The 22,049-nt window shown below is 50.0% G+C and overlaps 2 protein-coding genes across 5 annotated transcripts; both read right to left on the bottom strand.

The window, feature by feature from the left end:
• Positions 1 to 259: 259 nt before the first annotated feature.
• RABEP2 (rabaptin, RAB GTPase binding effector protein 2) lies at positions 260 to 12,604 on the bottom strand. 4 transcript variants are annotated; one of them, XM_082197032.1, is made up of 14 exons: positions 12,371 to 12,604; positions 8,967 to 9,173; positions 8,246 to 8,488; positions 7,758 to 7,988; positions 6,592 to 6,713; positions 6,392 to 6,511; positions 5,550 to 5,873; positions 4,780 to 4,875; positions 3,752 to 3,850; positions 2,482 to 2,625; positions 2,179 to 2,356; positions 1,986 to 1,997; positions 1,789 to 1,865; positions 260 to 570 (listed from the first exon to the last, which is right to left on the bottom strand). In XM_082197032.1, exons 3-14 carry the CDS (start codon positions 8,250 to 8,252, stop codon positions 505 to 507), a joined length of 1,476 nt encoding a protein of 491 aa, XP_082053158.1. In that variant the 5' UTR covers positions 8,253 to 8,488; positions 8,967 to 9,173; positions 12,371 to 12,604; the 3' UTR covers positions 260 to 504. The 4 variants fall into 4 exon arrangements, with proteins under 4 accessions (XP_082053158.1, XP_082053159.1, XP_082053157.1 ...); XM_082197033.1 differs by having other exon boundaries at positions 8,967 to 9,170; XM_082197031.1 differs by lacking the exon at positions 12,371 to 12,604 and having other exon boundaries at positions 8,246 to 8,521; positions 8,967 to 8,978.
• Positions 12,605 to 14,768: 2,164 nt separating this feature from the next.
• On the bottom strand, positions 14,769 to 22,045 carry LOC309517696 (integrin alpha-M-like). Its single transcript, XM_082197090.1, has 7 exons — positions 21,856 to 22,045; positions 20,484 to 20,561; positions 19,736 to 19,863; positions 18,797 to 18,942; positions 18,422 to 18,575; positions 16,671 to 16,821; positions 14,769 to 15,112 (listed from the first exon to the last, which is right to left on the bottom strand). Exons 1-7 carry the CDS (start codon positions 21,911 to 21,913, stop codon positions 14,958 to 14,960), a joined length of 870 nt encoding a protein of 289 aa, XP_082053216.1. The 5' UTR covers positions 21,914 to 22,045; the 3' UTR covers positions 14,769 to 14,957.
• Between the last annotated feature and the right edge of the window lie 4 nt (positions 22,046 to 22,049).

Genomic DNA, 22,049 nt, shown 5'->3' with positions numbered 1-22,049 from the left:
TTAAAGTTTAAAGTTTAAAGATGAAAATGAATACAAACTATGTTACAATGGCTAATGGCTCTATACATATTTTTACGACTGCATCGCTCTGGCCCACTTTTAGGCTGTGTCTCTATGCTCAAAGGTGGAAAGCAGAAAATCGATTCCTGTGATCCCTTTTGGAGGCTTCCTCTCAAGCAAAATGAAGATTTGTGCCACTGCTACCACCCACCATTACAGTCCGCTCAGCTACCCAAGGAAAGGAGACACACAGATGGAGGAAGGTACAAAAATTTCCTTTATTGTGTTCTGGAAGCTCCAGTGTCATTCAGTGGGAAGGGGAGTAAGAATGGGAGGTTCCAGCCATCCTCCCTCCAGAGTTCTTGCTCTCCTGCCCATGTAGAGGAGACCTGGAAGAGCTCCGGAGGACAGAGATGACCCCTTTGGTGCCTGGCAGGTTTCCCTGAGGTTCCCATTGTGCCAAGAAGAGGAGGAAGGGCAGAGGTGACCTCCCCTATCCTCCTTCTAAGGCTCTGACCTCCTATCCTGAAGGCCGCTGGCTTCTCCCACAGAGGGAGCATCAGTTTGCACCTGCAGAAGAAAAAGAAAAAGAGGATAAGCCCACAGAGGTTTCCTCTCTCTCTCCCAGCCTCCGCCAGTGTCTGTCATCACCAGAAACAGCCTCTCACACATCTGGAAAGAAAAGCAGGTGCCAGCCTCACAACCACAGCATAAGATCCCACCCACTCAAAGCTCACCCCACCTCTTCTTTGAATTAAAAGCACTGCACCTCAGTACTGACCAAAGTGACTATCACAAACATTCATATGCTTCTACCACAACCCAAATATGCATGCTTAATTGACACTTATTACAGTTGTACCTTGGAAGTTGAATGGAATCCGTTCCGGAAGTTCGTTCGACTTCCAAAGCTCGGAAGTTGCGGAAGCTCCGTCGGATTCCAAAGAACATTGGCAAACCAGAACAGTCACTTCCGGGTTTGCGGCGTTCAGGAGCCAAAGCACCCGAGTACCAAGGCGTTTGGGATGCAAGGTACGACTGTACTGTAATTAGAAGCATGCGCATCTCCCAGCTGAGTGAGGCACACAGGACTTTTGGACTCCTCCTTTGGACTGAGGCAATGCAAGGAAGGACAAAGAGCCATAGAAGATTGGAGCTCAGGGCTCAGTCCTCCTTCCTTGGACTCCAAAGATCTCACCAGACACTGCACAGGTCCTTTCTAGCGTTTCTTTCTTATGCTTAAGGCCTAAACAGGGTTTTTTTCTTCCAAAACTGAAAGATGAGATTCTCAGGAGTGCTGAATTCTGCCTGCTCAGTGCCCATGGTAGATTAAACTCAACCCTGACAACAGCTGATAATTGCAGCATACGAAAATGTCACTACGGAAAGGTCAGGAGAGACAAGAGTGTCATGTTAGCAGAGAAAGGAAGCGATAAAGGGAACAGGTGTGGCTGCTCACCAAAAAGAGTTTGCACACTGCATCTCTCCTGTGTAGACAAGTAGACCAAGGGACCTTATCACCCATGGACACTTACAGGACGGCCTTTGGAGGTGCAGAAGAGATCTCATGGATCTCCAAGGAGGATCCTACTCCCCTCTTCCTTAACTTAAGTAGGACTTTGCCATTTCCATTCTACCATGATCCTTCCTCCCACCCCCTCAAATCTATATCCTCCATCCAGAGGGTGGGGGGGGGGATTCGAGGTAACGCGTATGATTTGGGGAAGTGAAATGGTTATTAGCAATTATCTCTGGGCGGCAAGAGAGAAAAGAAGCACAAAGACTCACACATCCCTGGGCTCTGCTAATCTCTTCCTGCCCTTGCTGCATCCTCTCCATCTCAGTCCGGATGCTGTTCAGGGAGGCTGAGGATTAAAAAGGAGAAGTCAGTTGGTGACCACCGTGTCGAAGCCTTCAGCTGTGGAAATGTGCACACACAAACACACACTCACATATAATACACACACACACCCCTAAGAACTCACCCTGCAAAAGCTCTGCCAGCCAGAAGCCACAAGGGAAGAGAGGACAAAAATAAAGAGAGAATCATTAATCACATCCATAACACTACAAAGGGATTTCAGATTCCTAGAAAGCCAACAGATGCTAATCCCAGGAGACCCCAATCCCTCACCTAGTTCTTGGCCCACCTTCCTCCACCCCCCACCCCCCGCTCACCTCGTTCTTCTTGCTCTCTCTCCAGCGCCCCCTGCAGTCCTGACCGAGATGCCGTCTCCTGGTCCAGCCGCTCCCTCAGGGACACAATCTCGATTCGTAGGCGCTCCGCCTGGTGCTCAGCAGCCCGGAGCTGGGAGGCAGACTCTTGCCTCAGCTGGCGCACCAAGGCCTGCAGCTCCTAGGGAGGAGGGAGGATGGGGAAACCCGCCATATATAATATATACAATGCTGCCGTTTCTAGCCATCCCACACCAGTATCCCAAGTCCTCAGCCCAATACAAGGAAGAGGCGGGTCAGAATTACCGGGACAGTGCTAGGCAAGCTCCTGCTCTCATCAGATTCCGGTGGGCAGGAATCCTGGGAACTGGCCCCCCGCAGCCCTTCGTTCTCAGCACTGAGGCGCTGCACTTCGTAGCTCAGGCGCTTGTGGGAAGCAGCCAAGTCAGCCTAGCGGAAGGAAGGGGGCAGGAGGAAAAGGAACAACTTCAACTTGGACCTGGGTTTCCAGAGGAACGATTTAAAAGGTGCACACCTCCCCGCCGCACATGAGAGGAATGACTCAGAAAAGCCCTTGTAGTACCAGGCACAGTGTGGCTTTATTTCTTCTTCTTGTTGTTGTTTATTTACTTATTTTTCTAAACCACTTAATACTGAAAAATATCTTAGAAATATACAAGCAGACAGCAAAGGACCAATAAAGCAGTATCATATCATCAAATTTTAATTTATATATACATCACAGGTTCAATATGCGGCAGCTTTCTACGTTCTCAGCCAAAACACAGGACATAAATATTAAAAAAGTGAAGAAATCACAAGCCCTTCATCCTGTGCGTCAGTCCAGCTGCATTTGGACGGCCTTCCTGCCAGCACTGCACACTGCTGGCATGCGGATACTGCAAAGCCAGCGGTCAGCGGCGTTCCAAACCCCACACATTGCCTATAAAAGCAGCGCAATGTGCAGTTTCTTCCCCCCACACCCAAGGCCCGCAGTCACCCATCGTGTGCTGCAGTGCTGGCACAGAGAAGCTGGCTGCATTTGGGGCAGTGTGCTGCATTAAGAGGTTTTTTTCACAATAGCACTTGAGCTCTGAGACCCCACAGCTAATTCTCCCCTGGCCTCCTCGCTGGCCCAAGTAGGACTAATTCAGCCAGCTAGCCCTGGTGACTATCTAATGCTTATTAGATGGATTTCCCCCAAATTGATTTCTGAACTTTGAATTTTATTGTTATTCATGTTTTTATACTGTATTTTATGCTGCTTCTACAATTAAGTGTTTTAAATTTGTCGTTAGCTTCCCTGAGCCCAGTTTTCTAAACCGGGAAGGGTGGGGTACAAATAAAAAATTATTATTATTATTATTCCCTCCCCCCCCCCAGTGGCCACAGAGGGGCTGCAACGTTAAGAACCAGCCTTGGGTCAACACTCGGGGCCTTCCTAAACCACAGTCCCACACATGCCCCAAGCTTGCCATTTGAAATCAGAGCCTGCCCTGGCCAGCCTTGCCCCCCCCCCCGCCCCTGCTAGACAGGGGCTCCCCACCAATGCTGTCCCCCAGAAGCCCCCCCTTACCATTTGCTCCTGAGTTTGGCGCTGGGTTTCGCTCACTGTAGCTTGGAGGCCTTGGAGGAGGCGCTCTGAAGTCTGCACCTGAGTCAGGAGAACCTGGACCTGATCAGAAAGAGAGAGAGGAAGGAAGGGGGAATCAATTTGTGGAAGGGGAAGTTGCAGTTTTCTTCTAGAGCTGACGCAGTGTTGTGATTAAGGTGTTAGGCTAGGACTAGGTCTGTGTGGAGATAAACTTTAACCAAAAGTATGCTTTATGGAGATCGAGAAGCAATAAGAGCTTTTGGAATGGCACAGCAATTAATTCAGAGTCGCCATCTTGCCAAAGGATTTATAGCCGGGAGGAAGAACGGACTTGTTTTCAGACTGCATTCCTGGTGAATCTCCTCAGAGGTTTTGAGAAAGGAGGCAGATTGGTGAAGATTAATGACGCTAAGACTGCTTTGATGTATGGAAGTGATGTTATATGGAAAACGTCTGGATATGGCTACTGGATTAAAAAAAAAAAAATATCCACGCAGGATTACAAAATGTTCTAACCAGCTTGTGGAGACTATCAGAGGTCACAAAGAGAAAGGAAAAATATATGAAAATAACAACAAGAGATGTGGAAAAACAATAAGAAAGGACTGGATAGTACTGTGAACATCATAAGGTTAGATTTGTGGACATTAAAACAGCAGTAAGAAGCAAGAAGTTGATTGGATCCCCTTCGGAACTTGAAATATGGGTACCCCCAACAAAAATTTAAAATTCGGCTGTGTAATTTGGAATTTATGTAATTGATTTGATGTGATTGGTCGGTTAATAAAAAATTATTCTCAAAAAAAAAGAGAGATTGCCATTTTCAAAAGTAGGGGGTCTATGGCTTGGCTTTTGAAAAACAGGGGGTCCCCAGCACTTAGCTAATTGGAAACCTTCTAGGAAGAGCATGACTGAAATCTAACACCAAAGTAGCAGCAGAAAGAAGGGGGGCTCCCAGAGGTGGGTTTGGCTTCAGGCCCCGAGGGCAGGGCTCCCCCCTCCCCACGCACCTGCTTACTGCATTCCTCATTGCTGCGCCTCAGTGCCTCCTGCAGGCCGGCCTTTTCCCGTGCCCCCTCTTCCAGGACTTCGCACTGTTGCCGCACCTGAACGGAAGAAGTCGGGGACAAAATGAGGGCAGGGAGAACTCCGGCACACCTCCTCCTCCTGCTCCTGTCTCCACCATCCCCACATCTCCCTCTAGGATCACAACACAACAGAGGAGCCCTCTATTTAGTAAGCCCGATTCATAAGCCCGATGACAAAAAATGAGCTTCCTTTCTGCCTTCGGAAGGCCCATCAAGGCAGCTAAAAATCAACTTTAAAGCAAAACCAAAACAAGGAAAGCAGAGCAAAGTCCTCAAAGCCATTAGCGAGGATGGAATCCAGACACAGGCCCGACGCAATGGACCTCACTCTTACTACAGTGGTACCTTGGGTTACATACGCTTCAGGTTACAGATTCCGCTAACCCAGAAATATTACCTTGGGTTAAGAACTTTGCTTCAGGATGAGAACAGAAATCGTGTGGTGGTGGCGCGGCGGCAGTGGGAGGCCCCATTAGCTAAAGTGGTGCTTCAGGTTAAGAAGAGTGTCAGGTTAAGAACGGACCTCCGGAACGAATTAAGTACTTAACCCGAGGTACCACTGTACTTGGCAGAAAGACAGCAGGAACAGAGCCAGGAGGGGAATCAGAGAGGGGAATCACAGAAGGCCTTGTTGCACGTCCAAAACTGCTGACCCCTCCGGGGCTGACCACCACTCTGCCCTGCCTACGCACCTGTGTGTGGAGCTGTGTCCACTCTGAGTCTGGCACCAGCTGGTACCCGGCCGGCGGTAAGTAGATGGTCTCGGGCACCAGGGTCCCCGTGGAGGAAGCGATGGAGGCCGTCTCCGGGCTAGGGGGACGCCTGCGCCGGACGGCAGGCCCCGGACTCGGTGCCAATGACGAGAAAGAGGCGATGGAAACGCTGTCCAGGCTGTGGGCAAATTTCTCCGCCACTCCTCCTCCTTCCGCCAAAGTGCCAGGGTCGTCTCCAGGGGCATCGGAGGGCACGGCCTCAGAGTCAGCGAGGAGGGATTCAGAGGAGCTGCATAAAGAACGCTGAAGGAAAAGGGAAAGGAGTGAGCAAGGAGGCCTTTCCCAGAGACAGTCTGCCCAGTGTGGCTTCTGAAAAGACCAAATTCTAACAGCCAGGAAACCTGGAAGCTTAAGGAGGGAACCACTGTTGCCTTAACTGAAGCAGAGGATTTCTAGTTGGCATTTCTAGTTTCCATTCATGACTCACATCTTGACTTTCCCAGACTTGTAGCCAGCCAGGAAGAGCGAGTTTGGCCTGCCACCGCTCAGCTTGTGTGCTAATTTGCACTGGCGGAGGGAAACACCTGCAGATGCAGATTGCTAGTAATGTAGACTGCCAGGGCCATGTTCATAAAGGTTGTCCGTCAACTTATCCTGGAGCAAGGAATCACCCTCAGGCAAGCACTGCCCTTTCCCCTCTTTACTCAGCTGCTACCCGAACGGCATCCTCACCCTATTCTGAGCTGCTTTGAAGCCCCCTCCCGTTCTGGCTCCTTCCTGTTCCTCTATGGCCCCCTTGCCACTCCCCTCATCCAACTCACCTGCTCACCCTGCAGCTCTTGAACCAGGCCCTCAGCATGCGCCAGCTTCGCTTTCAGCTCGGCAATTTCCTGCTCCATGGGGAGAACGATTGCCCGGAGTCGCAGAGTGTCCTCTTGCGCCTGTGCGGGGAGAGAGAAAGGAAACATTCGGAGCCTTCTTCCTCTACCCTCAGGTTAAGCCCTGTCTGGCCACCACGCACCTTTTCCATCTGCTTCTCCAGCGAGTCCAGGGGGTTGGGCCTTGGCAGCAAGCGGCTCCAGGTATTCTCCCGGCCTTCGCGCTCCAAAGCCGAGAGACGAGCCTCATAGCTGGAGATGGTGTCTGTAGAAAGCGAGCAGGCGTCTCAGCAGGCAAGCCAGGAATCCCGGACGCTGCCTCCCTCTCCTATATTATACTAGAACTGCCTCCCTCTCCTATATTATACTAGAATTGCTTTGTTTCACTTATCTACTTGTTTTTAATCCTGTATTTTATTCTGTTGAACCGCCCTGAGATTTTAGAATGAAGGGTGGTATATAGAAAACTAATAAATATTAAAAATAAATAATAATAGAAAGTACTTCTCCACATGGTGCAGAGTTAACCTATGGGCTATACCCGATGCTCATATTCAAAGCAGACCCATCAAAGTTAATGGGCCCAACTAACTTAGATTCATTAGTTTCCATAGGTCTACTCTGAGTAGGGCTAACATTGGCTCCAGCCCTACGGAATTGATTCCCACAAAAGGCAGCGAGGATTCAGCAAATTTGTGGCAATTCATGGCCACTCGCCTCCACTGCTCAAGGCCTGTGAATGCCAGTTGCTGGAAAGTCTAAGTGAGGAGAATGGCTGCAGTACCAGTGTCCTGCTTCTGGTTTTCCCACAGGCAACTGGTTAGCCACCGTGAGAACTGGGTGCTGGGATACATGGACCACTGACTTTATCCAGTAGGACATTTCATATGTTTGGTTCCTAGGAGGGAGGTTTGAAAACCTGCTGCCTTTTTATTATACAGTGGTACCTCGGGTTACAGATGCTTCAGGTTACAGACGCTTCAGTTTACAGACTCCGCTAACCCAGAAATAGTACCTCAGGTTAAGAACTTTGCTTCAGGATGAGAACAGAAATCGCATGGCGGCAGCGGGAGGCCCCATTAGCTAAAGTGGTGATTCAGAATAAGAACAGTTTCAGGTTAAGAACGGACCTCCAGAATGAATTAAGTTCTTAACCTGAGGTACCACTGTATATGCATAATATTTCTCATCATTGCACCCTGTCCTGAAATCTGCTGAGATTGAGGGCAGGTTAGAAAAAAATAAATAAGAACAAATGAAGGTCCCTGCTGTTCCTTCCCTGCTGCGCCCAGGCCTTGAGGCCCTTTACCTTTCAAGATGGCCTGCAGGGAAGCCACTTCCTCCTGGCACCGACGCCGGACAGCGTCCACGGCCTCATGTTTCGTGCCTTCGCTCACGGCAGCCACAGCTCGGACGGTCTCCACTTCGGCCAACGCAGCCGACAGCTGGGCTTTCAGTATCTGGATGGTCTTCTGGGGGTCTGGATCTCGGGGGAGGTTCAGGCCTGGAGGGGGACCCACATCCTTCACCTGCTGAGGTTCTTGGGAAGAGCGGAAAAATATATATATGGATGCAGAACTGAAGTTAACTTAAACCCAGGACTTGTAAAGTCCCCACTGCCCTGTGAACTCTGACCTGACACTGCTAACCTTCTAACCCTTGACTCTTAACCCAAGCACCCTAACTCTAACTGTGACCTATGACTCCCCCTCCCCATGTTACGCAACCCAGAGCTCCATTCTAGGGTGAAGCCATGAGGGGCGTGGCTTCCCATCTTCCCACCCTCTCTCCGTGTACCTTCCATCCTGGCTGCTGCTGTTGCTGCTTCGGGTTCCCTGAAGGCTGAGCGGAGCCCAGAAACAGCCGAGTAAAAACACGGGAGTGCTCAAAATCTATTGTATGCTGCTGGACATGGGCGAAAATATCCCAGCGGAGCCAACAGAGATGGCTACTTATTCATCTTCACTCTCTGCTGGACATTTCCTGAGGGATTCTGAAGAGACTTGAAGTGAAGAGGGCACAGCGGCTGCCGAAATGGTGCTTTCACTGCTCCTGGCAAGGCCTTAGGCGTGCCTGCGAAACAAAAGGTGGGTGGTCGTGAGCCGGCCTCCAAGCTCCTTGGTTTGACTCAGGAAAGACCTATTTGCGAATTGAGTGCTCGGGTTTCAACACGCACACTTTGCCCATACTCAGAAGTTGTCTTGTCTTTATTATTTTCTGCCAGGTAGCCTCTGACTGGAATCTTGCTACAAATCCTAGCTTCAAATGAAGCCTATGAACTGCATTGTGCAGAACTGGGTACAGTAGTGGACAAGCTTGGACTGTGCCTTCCTGCCTCCTGCCCCAAAATACAGTGCTGCTAGTTACTGCTGCAGGAGGACTAGAGAGGCTCTTCTCCATTCAGCTTGCTACCCCCCCCAACAGAACCCCCCTTCCCCTCCTTTTGTCATTTGTTTCTTGCTGATGATAGTCAAGCTGGGTGGCTTGGAGTTTAGAGGTATGGAAATTCTTCACTTACCGTGAATTCCTCCTCCTCTTCTTGAGTGGTGGAGGCCAGTGGGCTGGGGATTTGCCCGGCTGCAGGCGCCAGCTAGGCAGGGATCAGAGGCTCTTCCACGGAAGGCAGAGCCTCCCCCCTTGGATCCCTTGTCGTCAGCTCGCCAAAGTGGGAAGACCCACGTTCCGGGAATCCGCAACGTCTGTTCTGTCGTTGGCTGTTTGCCTACTGTGGACAAAATGAGGAGGGAAAGAGAGGTAATGGCCTCCTCCAGGAGAGAAAAACAGAAATTCATGGTAAATCAAGAATCTCAATTTCTCTGATCAAGGAGGAGGAGGCCTGACAACGACAACAATAACAACAACAACAACGACAACACTATTTATATGCCACCCATCTGACTGTGTTGCCCTACCCACTCTTCCAGCAAAATATTTAAAACACAGTAAAATATCAAACATTAAAACATCCCTTCGGATGTCTTCTAAAAGTCGTACTGTGGTTCTCAAAGAGAATCCGTTCTGGAAGTCCGTTTGACTTCCGAAAACGTTTGAAGCCCAAGGCACGGCTTCTGACTGGCTGCAGGAACTTCGGCTTCCAAATAACGTTTGCAAACCAGAACACTTACTTCCAAGTTTGCGGTGTTTGGGAGCCAAAACGTACGTGTACCAAGGCGTTCGAGAACCAAGGTACGACTGTAGTTGTTTATTTCCTTGACATCTGATGGGAGGGCTTTCCACAGGGTGGGTGCCACTACCCCTGCCTGGTTCCCTGAAACTTCACTTGCTCTCAATGGAAGAACCGCCAGGAGACTCTCAGCACTGAACCTCAGCATCTGGGCTGAACGATGGGGGTGGAGACGCTCCTTCAGGTATACTGGGCCGAGGCTGTTTAGGGCTTTAAAGGTCAGCACCAACACTTTGAATTGTGCTCGGAAATGTACTGGGAGCCAATGTTGGCCTGGGATGCTGAAAATCAGTGCATCTCTGGGTGTGTCCCTGTTCTCCAACAACCTGCACTGTGTCTCCCTAGGAGTGCTGAACTCTCTTGCAGGACACATTACCCAAAGGTGCCTTCTGATGCAAAGGTGTTGATCTGGTAGTGATGGACAGAGGAGAAAGCTACCCTACAGATCTCCTCTAGAGGTGCCATCTCCCAGGAAGCTCTGGAGGCTGTGGCCCCCTGCCTCACCGAGTGTGCAACTGAGGCCTCTGGGAAATGGAGATTGGCTGACGTGTAAGCTAGGGAAATGCATCTTCTTAGCCAGAGAGCCCTTGGAGAACTTCTTGACAAGTCAGGAGGGTTTGAAAGACCAGAAGAGTGTGGTGCACTGTGGGCTCTGGTCCTGACTGCCCTGAGAGCATCTTATGTGTGCTACCAAAAGGCAGAGCCTGGAACTGGACCTAGTCCTTGCCATAGGAACCTGCGATGGTCCTGCCTGATGGAAGTGTAGAGGTATGGTTCTGTCAGGTTGAGAGAGGTGAGAAAGTCACCCTTCCTGAGGCTCGCCAGGATGCTGCGCAAAATCTCCACGTGGAACTTGGGAGATTCAGGATAATAATAATAATAATAATAATAATAATAATAATAATAATAATAATAATTTATTATTTATACCCCGCCCATCTGGCTGGGCCTCCCCAGCCTCTCTGGGCGGCTTCCATAAAAACCAAAAATACAATAAAATGTCACACGTTAAAAACTTCCCTGAACAGGGCTGCCTTAAGATGTCTCCTGAATGTCAGGTAGTTGTTTATCGCCTTGACATCTGCTGGAAGGGCGTTCCACAGGGCGGGCGCCACTACCGAGAAGGCCCTCTGCCTGGTTCCCTGTAGCTTTGCTTCTCGCAATGAGGGAACCGCCAGAAGGCCCTCGGCGCTGGATCTCAGTGTCCGGGCTGAACGATGGGGGTGGAGACGCTCCTTCAGGTATACAGGACCGAGGCCGTTTAGGGCTTTAAAGGTCAGCACCAACACTTTGAATTGTGCTCGGAAACGTACTGGGAGCCAATGCAGGTCTTTCAAGACCGGTGTTATATGGTCTCGGCGGCCGCTCCCAGTCACCAGTCTAGCTGCCGCATTCTGGATTAGTTGTAGTTTCCGAGTCACCTTCAAAGGTAGCCCACATAGAGCGCATTGCAGTAGTCCAAGCGGGAGATAACCAGAGCATGCACCACTCTGGCGAGACAGTCCACAGGCAAATAGGGTCTCAGCCTACGTACCAGATGGAGCTGGTAAACAGCTGCCCTGGACACAGATTTGACCTGTGCCTCCATGGACAGCTGTGAGTCCAAAATGACTCCCAGGCTGCGCACCTGGTCCTTCAGGGGCACGGTTACCCCATTCAGGATGGACCATGTGTCTCCAGTCTGCTTTGGGACCCTGAAGAAGGCTGGGAAGACCCTGCCCTCTCAGGGACTGGGATGTGTTTGATGGCCTGGATTGTGAGGAGATGCTGGAGGGCTCCTTGGGAGACTGGAACTGGGAAGAAGCCGCCCCTGGGTGCCTTGTGGAACTCGCTTATCTGCTTTGAACTGTGTCCAGAATCCAGTGGCCTGAGATAAGAGGACGCCCAGGCCCTTGAGAAGCTCGCAAGCCGCCCCCACCCACCCAAGAATGTTGGTAGCCTGAGAGTCCTGTTGGGTGCAGACTTCATGGAAGGCCAACAACTGCTGTTGCCGGGCAGAAGAGTTTTTTCTCTAGAAGGCCCTGCTATTCTGTCATGCTGGTCCATCAGCCAGTCCTTGCCCTCCAAAGAAAGATTAACCTCTGAGGTAAAGCCTGCTTCCCACAGGTGAGTCCAGCTTGGGGGGTGGCCAAGCCCCTCCTGAAATCACCTTGTGGGCGATACATCCATTCTCAGCAGCAGAGACCTGGGCTTCACCGCTGTCTCCCCTTCTTTTCTGATGAGATCCTTGAGGTAGAGTGGAACTTTGCAGGGGGAGCCCCACTAAATCCTCCCCCTTACCTGTGTCTGGGACCCCCTGTGCAACAGAGCACCTTCTAATCTGCACCTTTCCTAGCAGCTTTTTTTGGGGGGTGCCGTGGGGTGGCTGTCTCCCCCCCCCAGGCTCCCAGACCCAAGAGATCCTAGCAGGTGCGTCGTATTAGGGAAGCACATCGGGTCTGTGCCTCCCTCTCCTGGCTCTGCTGCTGCGGGTGGTGGAGGGTGAGCGAGCCCTTCTCCCTCCCCTCGGGGTGCTGGGACCTCGGGAATGCAGCGTCGGGGGTGTCGAGATCTGCCCGGGCTGAAGCTTCTGCTGCGCCCCTTTGGCAAGGCGGCCTGGGCAGCAAGCGTCCAGGAGGGTGGTGCAGCGGGGTGCTCCCGCCGTCGGACTCCTGCATGGGTGGCTGGGGGTGCCGGAGGGAGGGTGGGACGGAGAGTTGGGGGATCCTGACCCCTGCGCCCTCTCTTTTTCTACTTACCTTTTGGGGTTCCCTGCTTTTTGGGGGGAAGCTGGACTCGGATCCGGCTTGGCTCCCCCTGCCTGAGCGCAGCAGGAGCGTCTGGGTCTCTTGGCGCTTCCTTCTTTCGGAGAAGTCTCCTTTCTCCCAGCGCAGGCAGCAGCCGAGAGACGCTGCCTGCCGAGCGGGGCAGGAAGCAGGAAGGCGGCCGGGCTCCGCCTCCCCCGGAAGAGTCTCGCATCCCTCCCTGCCTATCCGGCCCAGGAGCCGGGCAGAGTCCCAAGCTAGCGCGCTCTCTGGCTGGCCGGCCGGCCGCTCCTGCTCCTCCTCCTTCCCCGCCTGGATCAGACGCTGGGAAGAGGCTCGCTGCGGGAACAACAGGAAAGGGAGAAGCCGGCGCTGGGGAAAAGTGGGTGTAGCTTCCCGCCAAGTCCGCCTGCCCTCTCGGCTTTTGCTTGCTGCCTCCTCCACGCCCCCCCCCCCGCAGTCCTCATTAGGAGGGCGTTTAAAGAAAAGCAAGTTTTAAGGGGCGGGGAAGGAGGAGCAGGAGCGCGCCGGCTTGGGACTCTGCCCGGCTCCTGGGCCGGATAGGCAGGGAGGCTGCCTTCCAACTCTTTATTTTTATTTCTCTTAACTTTTATTGATAAATGCAATACTTACAAACACAAACCAGAACACTAAACAAACCTATTATACATACACCTCTCAACTTAGATTACAAAAAAAGAAAACATACTGTATAAACTAAACATACATACATAAACATACAAACTAAACACAGAGACATACATTTTGACTTCCAACTCTTTAATAGTCTATGATACTACGTCTGGCAAAACCAAGCTTTAGGCATTGTAACTTTCATGCAGGCAGCAGGGAGAATGGGTGTGCATTGTTTGTTGCATTTATATCATACCTCCCCAAGAACCTTAAGGTGCGGGTCTCCCCATTTCATCCCCATCTCCCCATTTCATCCTCACGACAACCCAGTGAGCTTCATGGCTGGTGGGGATTCGAACCCTGGTCTCTCAAAGTTCTAGTCCAACCACTGCACCATGCTGGTTTAGGAGTTGTATTTGGGTTCTAAGCCCAGCAGCTTATTCAGAATGCAGCATCAGTGGCATAGGGATCTGTCTTGTCCCAAACCAGACCTCTGGGTCCATCTAGCATGCTGCTGTGGAAGCCGATTGGCAGCTGCTCTTCAGGGTTTAAGAGATGCATCTTTTGCATGTGAAGCATGTGCTGTGGGCTACAGCCTTTCCCTATCTGGATCAAACGGGGATCTAAGTGTATAAAGAAAAAACTGGTGGGAAACCATTCAGCCTCGTTACGTAAAATGTGGGGTTTCGACCCTGCTTGCAGATTTGGATAGAAAGTGAGGTTGCCTGTCACTGCGAACACATTACTAGCTGAAAACAAAGCTGGATTGCTCTTTTTCTCCATTTGACTCAAAGGTGGTTTGCTGGGGAATGCGTCAAAACAGTATTTCACAAGAAACTACAGGATAGATATGGACTGTGGATAACATGGTGTGTTTGCTACTTCCCAAACCAGCAGTGCAAGTGTAGAGGGTGTGTGTGTGTGTGCACAGCCTGTGCTTCCTCAATGGGAAAGCGTCATCTGTCCATGCTCAAAAGCTGTATCGTTGTTATTTAGGATTGAATGTACTTGGATTGGAATCTTGCCACTGCCCCTTAAAAGAAAAGCTTGGTTGGATCAGACCACAGACCATCTGAGCATCCTGTTCAAGCAGGACATGAAGCCAAGGGCACTCTCCTTCTCATCTTCCACAGTAATCATGGGCATGTTCCTTCTGATACCATTCATCCCATACAAGTTACGTATATACCGCTTGACTGTAAAATAATAATAATCTCAAAGCAGTTGTGGGGAAACCTCAATGTAAACATTGGAGGTAGTATGTAGCCCTCATGAATAGCGACAAGTGACTAATAAATTTAACCACAAACAATTTAATGTCTACTTTTGCCCTGAGTGCCAATAGACATATGGGGCGAAAGATATACCCCAGCTATATAACCTTTCCTCCTATATACACCGACCCAGAAGCAGAGGCATATCTAGGGTTCTGTACACCCTTGGCAAGGAGATGCATTGGCACTCGCTCCTGGGGGGGGGGGGAATCACTTTAGTGCAGTAGCCACATCAGGAATCACACTTTACGCAACCCAAGTACTCAAAGTGTCCAGAGGGAGGGAGAAGTGAGGAGGAAGGGTGAAAAGATTCACACACCTTTGTGCCGCGATGTGAGAAAGATATTCTCCCATGTTTGATCTTGCAGGGACAGCAGTGTCACAACCTTAGAAACAGGTGGTTTTTGTGCCCCCCCAAAGAGCTCTAGCAGCCTATTGGGCACTGATGTGGAGTCAATTTAAGTAAGAAACAGCAGGGACCCAACTGGGGAGCAGGCAGCTTTATTGACTTCTGCACCCTATAAGAAACCAGATTAAAAAGCTATGCGCCTGAGGAAGGACCTCCATGTGCCAGGATCTGACGTTCTGCCCCTTCAGTCTTCTTTGTCCTTCTCTCCCCTTCCTTCCTGAACCACACTGCCTCCATCCACTGCCCATCTCAGGCGTTGAGAACCCTAGCCACATTTCCCCTGCCTGGCAGCCAGCGCATTCAGTTTGGTGTTCACCTGATCGAGGCCACTGAGCACTCGCTCCAATTTCTGCAGCACCTGGGGATCTGAGCAGGTGTTCAAGGGCTGGGGCACCACCGTAGGCCGTGGAGCAGCTGCACCTACAGAGAAACACAGCACCATTTCCCATTACGTAGTTGTTGCTGCATCCTTGGTCGACTGCCATCTTCTAGTGCTTAATACATAAATTCAGAAGCGTTGGAGTTGAAGCCTCTTCTGCCCCACCTCCACTGAATCCAGAAGCCCTGCCTCACAATCCCAGATTCACCCACTGTCTTCAGAAGTCAGGGCCGCTGTGTCTTTTAGCAGCGGAGCAATAGCAAAAAGTAACCAGCTTTCAAAATCCCAATCCCTGCTTGGGGCAGGAGATGCAATATGACTGAATTTCTGCCTTTCTCACATGGGAATGCCCTCCCATCAGATGCCAAGGAGATAAATAACCATACAACTTTGACATCTGAAGGCAGTGCTGCATCGGAAAGTTTTTAAAGTTTGATGTTTTAGTATGTTTTTATATGTGCTGGAACCCGCCCAGAGTGGCTGGAGCAACACAGCCAGATGGGCAGGGTATAATTGTGATTATAATTAGCAGCTATGAAAGGCTGCTTAAAAACAAAAAACGACCACTCATAAGTTTGTGCTGTTTGATATATCCCCTTCTCTCCTTTGTATGTGGTTTCATTGCATGGTTAGCATGGTTAGAAATCTTGTGATGATCAGATTATAACACACATATTACAGATTAGGCCAAAGGTCCATTTAGTCCAGCACCTTCTTCCTCTCAGTGGCCAAGCACATGCCTCCAGCAAACTTCCAAGCAGGATGTGAAAGTGATCTCTCTTCTAACAACCCCACACCTCCTCCTGGTGGTGTTTTGCCCATACAACATGGCGATGGATGGTGAGTGGTACCCACTGGAACTGGCAGGACGGAAGGCAGAGAGGCCAATAGTAAGTGGAGTCAGAGCCACTAAGAGGCAGAGCCTGCCTCCTCCTCCTCCTGCCTCCTTACAAGGTGCAACACTGAGACTAAGGAGGAGGCAGTGGACTGGGTGGAAGTAAGCAGGCAGGCAACTGGAGGCTGGCCGACGGCAGGCAGAGGTTTGTGGGGCAGTGCCCCATTTGCCCTAATGGACCAGGATCAGCCTCCACTGATGGAGACTCCGTTTAGCTATCATAATAATTTATTATAATAATAATTCTATTGTTTATATGCCATCTGACTGGGTTGCTCCAGCCACTCTGAGCGGCTGCTGGCAAAATAATAATTCTATTGTTTATATGCCACCCATCTGACTGGGTTGCTCCAGCCACTCTGAGCGGCTGCTGGCAAAATATAAAAACACCACAAAACATCAAAAAATCAACATTTCCCACAGCTGATTGGCACCGATTCATCCTCAATCCTCTTTGCATTTACTCAGTTCCATTTTGAAGGTGTTTAAGTGTGGCCCTCACCCCCATCTTGTGGCAGCAAGTTCCACAGATTTGTTATGTAATGTAGAAACACAAAATTATTTACATGACGTGTACATTTAAAAAATAAATATCAATATCCACAGTAATGCAGAATATACAAGGTCTTTTCCAGACCCCCCCAATTCACAGGTTGCTGCTTCCCCCCACCCTTCCCCTTCCCCTCAGTCCCCTAATCCCGTACCGTGGCTGGTGCAAATCTTTTCTTTCAGCTCCGCCTGGGAGTCCTGGAGGCCTGAGAAGTGTCTCACGACAATGACATGCTGTGTGGGCGGGTGGGAGGCCATGGTATGGAGCTCACGTTGGGCAGTTGTACTTGTGAATCCCAGGCCAACCTTCCAGGAGAAACAAAAGTCACCAAGAGGCAGTTTGTGCTGCACTTTGGATGTGGTGTGAGGCAGACACGAAAGAGGAACGGCAGGTTTCACCAAAGCTCAGGCCTTTCCCCCAGTTACACAGCAAGGAGTGGACAGCATGGCCCAGAACGCATCGCCTCCAAGCTTCCACAGATGGAAAGAGGCGGGTGGTTGTTATGCCCCACGTGCATCACTTCCTGTGTCCCTCTCCCTCCTTGGGCCCCTGCAGAAGGCTCTGTCATGCCTGCTGGGTGCTGTAGTCATTTAATCCGCCACATTCATTTACTCTGTTGACTTAAAAGCTAAGACGGTGTTTGTGGTTTTGTTTAAAGATGCAGTAGAAAACCATAATTGTCTATCCGTATGCTGTCATGTTCAAAATATGACCCTGCACTTCCAAAAGGGTGGGGTGCTCACTGCACGGTGCCCTTTAGGGTTCAGGGATGGCTGCTTACAAGTAAGGCCCCAGAGAATTTGTGTTTCCTGTGGCCTTCTGCCTGGGGAGCTCGTGGGCTCTTTTATACCAAAGAGAGGTCTTAGAAAATGGGGACAGTCTCAAGTAAACAGGGAGAGGAGAGCTGAGGGGAACCGCCACACAGAGGACTCAGGTAATAGGTGTGCTGCCGACCACAAAGCCACCTGGAAAACAACTGTGGTGGCCATTGGGACCTGCCCAGTTTGCAAAAACTACTAGTTGCGTATCAGTCTCTCCCAGACAGAGGCTCTGTGGGTTTGGGGTGAGTTAATGGTGAATCTACACCTGCAACCTGGGCACACCTTGAGAGGTCTGTGCTGGAGGAAGGGAAAGCCCCAACTCCCTCCAAAGGACATGTATGAGCCTTTTCTCATATACAACACAGGGGTGGATAGGTTAGCTTGATCACTCTGAAATCTGGCAAAAATGCTTTATGGTTTTGGGGTATGTTTTCCTCCATTCCTGCTGGCATCTATCTGCCTCGAGAAACAATGGAGTCAAACTGCAGCAATGGCAGCACCAAAGTGACCTCCCTGGGGCGCAAGCCTGGGCAGTGTGTCCGGAGGTCCTGGGCCGCCCAGACAACAAGGCCTCCCTCTCAGACTCACTGGTGTGGCCAAAGAAAGCAGAGCCGTATGTTTGGCACCAGCTTGGCTGCAAGAGTTGATGAAAGGAGGCGTACAAGGCACCATCCAACCGTCTTGGGGATTCCACTCCGAATTTGTGTAGGGTTAACTCCTTAGCTTTTTCTTCTCCCAAAGATATCTGGCCAGTCAAAGCCTTTTCCCGGGGTGTGGCTGCTGCCTCATGCTGACAGCTTCTAGGAGTCACAGGTGAGAGCTGAGCGCAGGTCCACAGTTATTCCCATTTTACAGATGAGGTAAAGCAAGAGGTGGGCAACATGCAGCTTTTAGTATTAATGGTTGCTGATCTGCTCTAGTTGCCCATTTAGTCTGCTGCTGGTTTTAGTTTTGTACACCAGCCTGAGGTTTTGTTGCTTTTGTACTGTCACTGTAAGCTGCCTCCCCCCTGAGTTCCAGTTTAGCTGAAGGGTTGGCCCTTGAAACTTAAATAAGTAACATAGGCAGCTAAGTTTGTTCTCACCCCAACTGCAATGCGTGTGATTCCAGCTCTGTTGGCCTCTTCAACAATGTCTGCATACTCCAGAGGGTCCCCCGTTTTCTCCCCGTCTGTCAGTATCACAAGAAACTTCTTGGCTGTGGGGCGAGCTCCTTTTTGTGTGGTGAATAGTTCTTTCCTAAAAGTGGGAGGGGAGAGAAAGGCTGGCGGTGAGTGTGGCAAGTAACAGCTACGAAGGCCCAAGTTCCCACTTTCCCAGGCTCAACAGGCATTCTGCGTTTCACTATTGCTGCATCTCCATGGTAGGAAAAGCACTGTTTGAATTTCTGCACCAGCGGGGTGGGGGGAGAAAGAGGAGGCAGGGAAGGAGGGGGAGAGAACGGGAGCAAAGATACCCACACCACTTTTCTGATCCCGGAGGCTGTATGGGAGCCGCCTCCCAGCTGTTTGATTCCACTGATCAAGAGTTCGGCATCCCGGTCTCGGCTGAAGCGCCTGAAGTCAAAATGCTCTTCAAAGCGGTTAGAGAACTGCAGGAGGGCAAACTGAGAACAGAGAGAGATTAATGAGGACACGGCTACTAGCCACAATGGCTATGCTCTACTGTCCACTGTCGGAGGCAGTATGCCTCTGAATGCGAGAAACTCGACGGGCCATTAGCCTGACCAGGCAGGGCTCTTCTTAACCTCTATGATATTTGTATTTAAGCAGGTGAGCCAGACAGGAGGAGCAGCCTGATTCTTAAATCAGCTAACAGCTGCCAGGATCAGTTTGTTTGGGGGCCAGTGGCTACCCAGCTGCCTTCTTCCCATTTTGGATTACATTCATCATTTCTCCCAGTTCAGGTCTGGTTACTGTTCTTGTTAAAGAGAGAACAGGCGCTTTGCTGCCTCAGGCTGAAAACCCAAATAGGAACCCCTTATGGTGATACGTGTATAATAATTAACTAAATATTTGACAATTTGCTGCCCTTGAACAGTAACCCCAAAGTATCCAGTAATGAAGCCACGGCATCCTTTGTTATTAACTCCTACACCCCCCCGGTGGAGTGAAGTGTGCAAGGTCAAAGCAATGGCTTCCCAAGGGACTTGGAGGCAGTGAGCCCTTGTGCTTCTCAGCCAAACCCCACTCAATTGATCGGGAACAAGGGGTCATGCTGAGGTTCAGTGCAGCCTGCTCTTCCCCCCACAAAATCCTACTCTTTTACCCCAGCGGCATGTGCCCAGCAGCAAGGCACATGAAAATTGCAAGAATCCTAGCGTTTGTCTTGAATCTTCCAACATTTAAACCAACTCTGGGACCTGACACCATGCCCTCTTGCCCATTTCCCCTACTGACCTGCGCATTATGGGGAATGCTTTTCATTACGAGCTTAATGAACATCTTCAGTTGCACGAATTCTGATGCCCGCATGCTGGATGAACCATCCATCAGGAAGACAATGTCCCGGGCCTCATTCTGACACTCTGGGTAGGGCGAAAGCAAGCCAGAAAGACTCATCCCAAGTCAAAACCATTCCTTTTCATTCCGAATACTCCTCAACTCAGCGACAGTTTAATTTTCTGCATAAAGTTGCCACCTTTCTTTCCCACCCCCACCCCTTACAGATCCCATGCATTTAATCACGGCTACATGATAGTTACACTCCATGTTAGAAGAACCTTGACCTCTTCAATTTCTGCTAGTTCCATAGGGTATAGTATTTATTTATTTTATTTGTTTATTGCAAATTTATAAAAAAGTGGGGCGGGGGGAATAGAAATGGGGGGGGGGAGGCAAAAATAAAACACCACTGTCAGCTGACATTAACTGTACAATAAGCACCACTACATCCATCTTAATTTACACATACAAATTGATAGATGCTATCCAAATGTTCCCAGTAGGTATCCAATTGAAACTGATGTTTATCAAAAGTAATTTAAAGTGGCCAGGGTGTTAATATCTTGAGTCTATTGAGTAGAAGATGGGGAACTACAGTTTCCAGGTTTATTTGTTGGGGAAGCCCACGGCTGTTAAAGCAGCAAAATCTTCTCTTTCGAGGAAACAACAACAACTGACATTCTTCTGCACAGTCTCTACTCACGTCCTAATTGCTGGTTGCTCTGGGGGGTTTCTGGGTCAGCCAAGGCATCTGTGAGATCAAAACTATCACCAGCAGACCCTGTGAGAAAGGGAGAAAGGAGGTGAGCCAATACCAAGACAATCAAGAGAAAATGGAGACCATGTGTGCGAGATAGAGACATGGTGGGGCAGAGAGGTGTGTATGTTGCTGCTGCTGCACATCTGTGAAAATGAAATAATCCCCTTTGATCGAGTTATTGCTGTATTCCCTGTCTGCAAAAGACATGGTTTTTTACTTATTTGACCCCCTGACTATACAATTCACTAGGTGCTGCCAGCCCTGCTCACTTTGCTTGCCAGCCCTGCTTATCTCTCTGCCAGCTGCCCTTGCCCCACACCTCACTGAACCTCCTCCTTTTACAAAACAATATCAACTTGTCAAAATAGACTTCCGGAGCTGCAGCATCTGAAATGGCAGGCTGCACTGGGCCTCTAGTGTTTGTGCATGTGAAAATGTGCTAGAGACAAGATGCATCCACTCGTCACTTGGAAATGACTAGAGATCCTGGAAAGAGAGCTGAAGTCTTAAGTCTAGTTAGACTGGTCTAACTGTTAGACTACTGCAATGTGCTATGTGTAGGGCTACCTTGAAGACCGTTCAGAAACTGTAGCTAGTGCAGTAGACATGACAGCTAGTTTCTTAACCATTCAGCCCGGACACTGAGATCCAGCTCCGAGGGCCTTCTAGCAGTTCCCTCATTGCGAGAAGTGAGGTTACAGGGCCTTCTCAGTAGTGACACCCACCCTGTGGAACACCCTCCCATCAGATGTCAAGTAAATAAACAACTATGTGACCTTTAGAAGACATCTGAAGGCAGCCCTGTACAGGGAAGTTTTTAATGTTTGATGTTTTACTGTGGTTTCAAATTTGTCGGAAGTCAGCCAGTGTAGCTGGGGAAATGCAGTCAGATGGGCAGGGTACATATAAAACCAAACAACAATAACAACTTTTAGGGTGTCCTGGTTTTTACTTTTTGAAATATGGCAATCCTAAGGAACAGGGATTTATCAGAAACAGCCAACCAAAAAAGAGATTATTGTCAGTAAGGAGTGACCAAGGCCTGAACATGACTGGGGCAAAGGACAAGATTTTCCACAAACAAAATACAACCAAAATGGCGGTTGAGCTTTACTTCTGTGCTGGCCATAGGACACTGTCTTCCACCACACCCCATTAACTGAGGACAACCTAGAGCAGGTCGTAGGATACACACAGCTCTGCCCTTCCACACATTGCTGCCATTCCCGGCCCACAACATTCTGTTGCCTGAGGCGGTCGCCTGGCTCTACCTAACAGTAGAGACAGCCCTAAGTCCTGGATAGCTGGAACTGACCTGCTGCTCCCAGGAAAAGGAGGGTGGTGATGATGATGGAGAACCCCAAAGCTCCCATGTCTTGTCTCTGATCTCTGCCCGTCAGTTTTTAGCCTTTTCACTCTCGGAGAGCCGCAACTGGTGCAACGGGGCAAAGGCTTCTCCTGAATGTAGGCTGGAAGTCGGAAGGGCAGTGACCAGGAAAGGCCATCTAT

The sequence above is a fragment of the Podarcis vaucheri genome, assembly GCF_965113315.1.
Source record: "Podarcis vaucheri genome assembly, chromosome: 13".
Classification (NCBI taxonomy): Eukaryota; Metazoa; Chordata; class Lepidosauria; order Squamata; family Lacertidae; genus Podarcis; species Podarcis vaucheri.
This window is presented reverse-complemented; position numbering and strand designations above follow the sequence as displayed.